Source organism: Nicotiana tomentosiformis, chromosome 1, assembly GCF_000390325.3.
Source record: "Nicotiana tomentosiformis chromosome 1, ASM39032v3, whole genome shotgun sequence".
Taxonomy (NCBI): Eukaryota; Viridiplantae; Streptophyta; class Magnoliopsida; order Solanales; family Solanaceae; genus Nicotiana; species Nicotiana tomentosiformis.
In genome coordinates, this window is record NC_090812.1 from 74,427,968 (window position 1) to 74,435,154 (window position 7,187).

Genomic DNA, 7,187 nt, shown 5'->3' on the forward strand with positions numbered 1-7,187 from the left:
AGTTATAGTTAAGATTTTCAGGGTGGATAAAAATTCCCCATAAAATTGAAACCAAGCATAAATTTGGCACTCACGATGAAATTATTAGTAAAAAATCTATATATTGATAGCCCAATCCTTAAGATGGTAATTTTTCAAATACATATTCTCATAAGTAGAGATATAATAATATTGAGTAGGGGTTCAACAATATAGGTCTCACGAGATACAAAAGTAAAAATCTCTCTCAACTTCTCCTTTCCCTTCCCCTTCCTTTACTTAGCCACTAGTAAATAAACATCACATTTAATGAAAATCTTAGATAGCAACTTGCAGCTTCTTAAATGGAACCATAGTTCTCATATAAGTTTCTGCCTCAGCATTCTTCTCATCATCTTTGAGAAATTCTTCCACAATTTCCAAGCAAGGTTTCAACACCATTTCATTCCAAACATCATCAGCTTCATTTCCAGATTTTTTGTGCACGTTGGTCACATCAATTTAGTGAATTGGCCACATTTTCTCGTTCCTCAGACGTCGAATTTTCTCAAGTTGGCAACACACTAATTTGCACGTATTAAGCTTAATTTCTTCAATGGCTGATTCAAGGAGTATCTGCTTAGCTGCTTCATTAATATTTGATTTGTTTTCCTCTCTTAAATACCTGTCCATTTCTGGAACACCAATGGATCGTCGGATTCCTTTGGTGTTATCTGACTCAGGAACAAATATTCCTCGTACCTCATCCACTAACCCTGAGCCGCGCCATAATTAATTCAAGAATCATTTGATTAAAAACAGAAAAATTAAAAGAAACTAAATTAATGCATAATTAACACGGTAGCATGTTTAAACTGTGGTTATGCACGCTCCATGCATACGTGTAGTCAATTCTTTGTCATATATGAGAGAATTACAGGTGAGATCAGATGACGAAAAGGAAAATTTTTAAAACGTCTCTAATTTTATTAGAGTTTTGATAATAACAATTTTTTCACTTTGTCATGTCAAATCTCTTAAAAGACAACTATTTATACACTACGATTAACCACTACGAAAAATAATTTGGAATTAGCTACGAACTTCGTCGCTAATCTGTTGCTAAATAGTCACTAATTCGTCTCTAATTAAATAGGATTAGCGACATATTTTTCTATTAAGCTACAAAATTTGTCTGTCGCTAATTCTTTTTTTTTTAAAAAAAAAATAGTTAACCTAATACAAAAGAGATTTATAAACTGACCTGCATGGACCATGTGATCAACCCTTTTGGAAACAGAAGAGTGTAAAACAGGCAAGGCAACATCAACCCAAATGAAGCAACAATTGTACTTTGATTTAAACTTGAACACAGGATTCTCCACAAGTGCCTCAATGTAAGTATTAGATCCTCCAACAATTATTGGAATATGGCCAGATTTCAGCACATATTCTATGTTGAAAATAGCTTGATAACAGAAATCCTCAGCCGTGAAGTCAGCTTCCGGATCAAATTCACCTAGCGATTAATAAATTATAAAATTGAAGTTAAATTACTATTTATTCGTTTGGTATAAATATTGAGGTGAAGATAAGTTTTTACCTAGCAAATGGTGCGGTACACCTTGTTTCTCAGGGTCTGTGATTTTGTTTGTAACAATGTCAAGTCCCTTATACACTTGCATTTTGTCAGAATTGATGATTTCTGCTGGAAAATGAGTGGCGAGGTCAACTGAGAGACGAGATTTTCCAGTTCCAGTAGCTCCCATTATGAACACCACTTTCTTCTTGTTCAACCCGTCATTGATGAAGGAGTTCATGCTTCTACATATGTAAAAAAATGCAAAATATAGATGTTAGATTAAAATATTATAGTTAAATCTAATTAACTATATTTATATTTATTTTTAATATATATATCTATATATATGTATATTTATTTATTTATTTTTGAACAAGAAACAATGGTTGCTGTCGAACCCACGATTTCTATTTATCTGTCAATGTTCATGAGGCCACTTCAAATAAGTGAAGCATAATAATTATTAGTAGTATAATTTTTCTTGCATAAATGAAGAGAATACTATGATCATGATAAAATGACATATATAGTAGGACAGTACATATTTACGGCATCAAAGTAAATAAACAATAGATTTCACATAAAAAGAGAATTAATATATCTATTATTGAATACCATATAAGAGGTAGAAACCTTGTGAAAACGCAAGTACTAGTAGTGTATGTTGATTGTGTATCTTGTTGAAGCAAGATATATACTATGTAAATATGTTTTGCTTGAACGTGGTTAAGGGAAAGAAATTATATTCAACTTTTTATACTAAGATTTGGGTGTGGACTAATTAATGGTTGAAATATTTTAGGATTTTCTAGATTTGAAGATTATTCCTTGAAAATGTGATACATGGTCATAACATGACTTTATCCACTTTAATTTTCATCCTTATGTAGAAAATGTATATGAATGACATTAATGATCTTCCTTTCCTTTTTATCTTGCTCCTAGTTTTATCTCCTAATTTGCTATTCTAGTTATGTGAGAAAGGGGTATGTATTTTAATTCATTCCCTTCGATTTTTATGATATTATCACCCTAAATACCCAAATATTTAACAACGACATTAGGAGTCGGCATTTAGGTGCAGGGAATTTGTTTATTATTTTTGAAATAATTTTCGGTTTGACAGTTTTTGTATAAATTTTGAACCAAAAGCTAGCTAGTCTCTTCTATTCATATTTTCATGTTTTCTATCAGTGAGAGTAAAATTTATCTATCTGAAAGACGGTGGATCAACCACTGATCTGATCCAGTGGTGTAAAGTGCAGATTAGTGTTAATCATATCCCAGATATAATTCTACATCATGCATGAATATTTTCGTGACTAAGAGGATACATATGAGATCAAATCTATAGTGAAAACTCATGCTTTTAGTGTCCTTTTACATTTATATATTACCGATGGAGTACACAAAATTTTTAATAAGCTATAGATATCGATATTTTAAGAAGTGAATAAATGAATCAATTATTGGAACGGTATTATACTAAAATAAACACAATTCAATTGCATTACTGCAACTATCTTCGACGAGCTAGCTTTTATTTTTTTGAAATATATACTTGATAGTCTCTTTAGAAGTTGTACTCCGTCTGACCTAATTTATGTAAAGGAGTTCGGAGTATGAGAGTCAAAACACTTAATTTTTGATGTAAATTGACGCATAGATTCTTCAAGTATATTAAATTAAACTTTACATATACATCATCAACGTTGTTTCGAACACAACTCATACATTCCAAAATCACCTACTCCGACTGTTTAACCAAAAAATAAGTTTCTCGGTCAAAACCTATTTTTAGAAGAACTCGGGTTACTGATAACCAAGAAATTCCGTACTTTCTCAATTATATGAAAGGAAATAAACGTGACAAGAAATATGAAAATAATTGATTGAAAACAAAAGAAAGTAATTGTATTCCAGTAAGATTCAGAACGTGCCTTTACAAGTGAAATTCTCTTCCCTTATATAGGAGTTTACAAATATAACATTTCATTCCTTTTATGTCTGAGTCATTATGAGCATTAATGATATTAAATGAACTGTTATAATTGGCGATCGTAACTGTCCATGAAGATTCTGTAACAGTTCCGATTCTTCTTCCTCATTAATTGGATGTTCGTGAATCTTCCCTTTTTTATTGTCTTGATTCATTTCATTCGTGTCTCTTCATTGAACAATTTAGGCTCGAGCAACTGCGTCCTTTCATCTCGTGAGTGATTTGTTCGTACCTCTTGTAACTCGTGCATCTTTTAATTATTACACTCCAGTTGTCATCTTCTTAGTGATCCACGTATCATGCCCTGTCAGCCACATATAATTCTACGTATATTATTTATTTTTTACCAATAGAGATAGTCCCCCCACTTGCCAAATTCTGCAATTGAATATTTGAGAAGTGGTACGTATTTATGGCGGGAATGTTTTGCCGCCGTTTCCCATGTATCATTGCGTCTTCTTCAGAACCAACGCATCGCATGTCACTTCCATTTAATGTATGTGCCACGTGGCCTTCGCCGATTGGGTCTGTGACTCTTCAGCGATTTTTAGGGCTTTCTTGCGGCCGCGTCAGTCACGAAGTGACTGTTTCATTATGACGTTTCTATCATGACTTACTTTACATGACGATTGCTTTTTCTTATAAATACCTCATGTGCTTTTAGTTTTACGAAACCTTCAATCTACAGTGTTCTTCTTCTTTAATCGTTCTTGTTCTTCAGCACGCATTATTTTCTTGTATAACCATGTCTTCATCAAACCCCGATCCTCACAGAGTAGTAATTGTAGATGAACTTCCCCCTTCAACTACTCCTGTTATGAGTAAAAGAGGTGGTAGATTACGTAGTTTAGGATCTGTATCTATTCGTGGTTCTACTTCCCAAACCAACATTGTTACTCCTTCTTCTTCTAGGACTAGGGCTTCTTCAACCCATAGATCTTCTGCCAGAAATAGGGAATCAAGTGAACCCATTCGAGAACCAACGGTTGATGAAATCGTTCCTCAAGAATTTTCTTTCTCTACTGATCGTGAATCGATTAGGAACCAAGTTACTTCTATGACTTCCCATGATCGTGCCGATGTCTATCCTTCCCAGATTACTAATGGCTTGATTTCTCTTGTGCGAAGAGAATGCCACTGGACATCTGATTTTTCAGTTTTAGTTCCTGGCTCAAACCAAAGGATAATTTCGTACCAGGCTGGTTATTCTTTTGTTTACACATATCCTCTTACCTTAGGTTTCAGACCACTTATTGACCCAACGATCATAGAATTTTGTCGTTTCTTTAACGTTTTCTTAGGACAGATTGGTCCTATTGTATGGAGAGCTATTGCATGTCTACGATACTTATCTAATTTGGCTTCCTTACCCTTTACCTTTCAACACTTGCTTCATCTTTATTCCCCTAAGTTATTTCGTTCAGGGGTCTTTACTCTCGTGGCCAGAAGCAAAAGGGTTTTGGTTAGTCCTGAAGATGATAGAGATCGTGGCTGGTACGCCCATTTCGTTACTGCTCCCACAAGTGGTTTGGTGGGTGAGGAGAACATGCCTTTTCCAGAAAAGTGGAATTTTGTACGTAAGTTTTTTTTTTTAAGTATCTCTCTTCTTCTTTTATGAGGGAAGAAGAAACTTACGATCTCGTGGCTTTTTTTTCTTTTCTTTTTAGCAACCATGGAAGTTTTTAAAGAAATACCAAACTTCCGTGCTTGGGTAGAGAAATTGTTGTCGGTTGCTCCTATGGAAGGAAGGTCTTGGAAATATCTTTCTCATAGGTTTGGTTGGAAAGTCAAGACTCATGGTATCCTTCTCTTTACTTTTCCTCCTTTCTTTTGTATTTACTTGGAGGTTACTAACTTTTTCCTCTGCTAGGGTTTCCCATTCGAGGTGTCAGTGCTGCATCTATTACTTCATCAAGACTCTCTTTGTCCCTTGCTCAAGAGATGATTTTAAATTCTTCATCAAAGAGAAAAGCGGAGGGAGCTCGTGGCTCGAAGGGTGAAGAGGAACAAGAAGAGGGTCCTTTAGTGCGCAGGCCTCGGGCTAGGAGGCGCGTTATTTCGGATGATGAAATCACCCCTCCTCCAAGTTCAGTTCCTGTGAATGAGCCTGAAAGTGCTACTTTAGTGAGTTCTGATGAAGAGATGAATTGTAACACTCCTCAAAAAAAAAAAGGAATGGTAAATCCACAAAGGGGGTTCAGGTACCCCGGGTTGAACATGAAGAAGGGGTGGATCATAATGAGCAAGTACCTCAGGATCTAGTGACACCCCCAACAGTAATTCCGGCTCAGACAGATATATCTCCAAAGGTGGGTCAGATGTTTAATGTTGTCAATAGTGCTATGGAGATGCCTTCATGGCCAACCAGAACAAGAGAAGAGATGAGATTCCACCTCAATCAAATAGACAGAACAATTATGAGTCCTCAAGAGTGAATGAATTTTTGAAGTTGAGTCCTCCATTGTTCCATGGTTCTATAGCTGATGAAGATCCAATGTTGTGGCTGGAGGGTGTCAAGAAAGCCCTCCGAGCAATGAAGACATTTGATGATGAAGCTATGGAGATGGCTGCTTACCAGCTTAGAGATGTGGCTGGCACTTGGTTTGAGATGTGGGAAAAGGAAAGAGATGAAGATGATGGTCCGCCTACTTGGGAAGAATTTGAAGAGGCCTTCATGGCTAACTTTATCCCGGAAGAGGATAGGGAAGCTAAGGCTACAGAGTTCGAACAACTCAAGCAAGGGAATAAAAGTGTGCAAGAGTACTACATGGAATTCATAAGGTTGGCTAAGCATGCTCCTCACATGGTTAAGACAGAAAAAGCAAAGATTCGCAGGTTTGTTGGCGATTTGGCTTACCACATTAAGGATACGAAATCAGTTGCAGCGGTAGGAATGACAGCTTTCTCTTCTGTTGTGGGATTCGCCAAGCACTTAGAAAAAAACAGACAACAAAGGAGAGAAGAAAAAGAGCATAACAATAAAGCCCGGACAACGAGCAGGTTTAATGATACGTCTAGCGGAGGTGGAAAGGGTTCCTCCAATAAGGAGTTATTAGCACCAACTCAGTCCAGTCATCAGTCAGGTGGTGGGTCTTTCTTCAGACGTACTCAGAGTTATGGAAACCAGTCTCGCCAGAATCAGAATTTTAGGACATCATCCTCACATAGCTAGAGTCATGCTGAGCAACATTCACAACAAGATCTTTGTGGAATATGTAAGCGGCAATATTCGGGTCAGTGCAAGCTCGGGTTCCATGGTTGCTATCATTGTGGAGACATTGGTCATATAAAGGCCAACTGCCCAAAGTTGCAACGTAATTTCAATGGGGGATCAACTCGTCCTTCTAGTTCCTCAGCTACTACAGTTGCACCACCACAGGCTCGTGGTTCTCATAATCAGGCCGGGTATGGAGCAGGCAGAGGTGCAGATCGAGTTACTCAGGGAGGGGGACAACCCCGTTTGATTGCTACACTTGATCGTCAGAGTGCAGAGGCATCCACAGAAGTTATTACAGGTATACTTCTAGTCTGCTCACATAATGCTTATGTCATAATTGATCCATGTTTAACATTTTCGTGCGTGACTCCATACTTTGCAATTAACCTCGGGCTAGAACCTGAACAACTTAGTGAGCCATTCCTAGTATC

General features: G+C 36.7%; 2 protein-coding genes across 2 annotated transcripts; one reads left to right on the top strand and one right to left on the bottom strand.

The window, feature by feature from the left end:
• Positions 1-214: 214 nt before the first annotated feature.
• Positions 215-1,727, bottom strand: LOC104096517 (adenylate isopentenyltransferase 3, chloroplastic-like). The gene is made up of 3 exons (XM_070200533.1): positions 1,562-1,727; positions 1,223-1,477; positions 215-734 (listed from the first exon to the last, which is right to left on the bottom strand). The coding sequence occupies exons 1-3, from the start codon at positions 1,725-1,727 to the stop codon at positions 481-483; spliced, it is 675 nt and encodes a 224-aa protein (XP_070056634.1). The 3' UTR covers positions 215-480.
• Positions 1,728-5,895: 4,168 nt separating this feature from the next.
• On the top strand, positions 5,896-6,711 carry LOC138906890 (uncharacterized). The gene has a single exon (XM_070196566.1). The coding sequence runs from the start codon at positions 5,896-5,898 to the stop codon at positions 6,709-6,711; it is 816 nt and encodes a 271-aa protein (XP_070052667.1).
• Positions 6,712-7,187: the final 476 nt, after the last annotated feature.

Coding starts and splice junctions, on each gene's coding strand:
- LOC104096517 (XM_070200533.1), bottom strand. CDS start 1,727: ATGGGAGCTACTGGAACTGGAAAATCTCGTCTCTCAGTTGACCTCGCC. Junction 1,478..1,561: donor TGTACCGCACCATTTGCTAG/GTAAAAACTTAT, acceptor ATTAATCGCTAG/GTGAATTTGATCCGGAAGCT. Junction 735..1,222: donor TGATCACATGGTCCATGCAG/GTCAGTTTATAA, acceptor GGCGCGGCTCAG/GGTTAGTGGATGAGGTACGA.
- LOC138906890 (XM_070196566.1), top strand. CDS start 5,896: ATGGCCAACCAGAACAAGAGAAGAGATGAGATTCCACCTCAATCAAAT.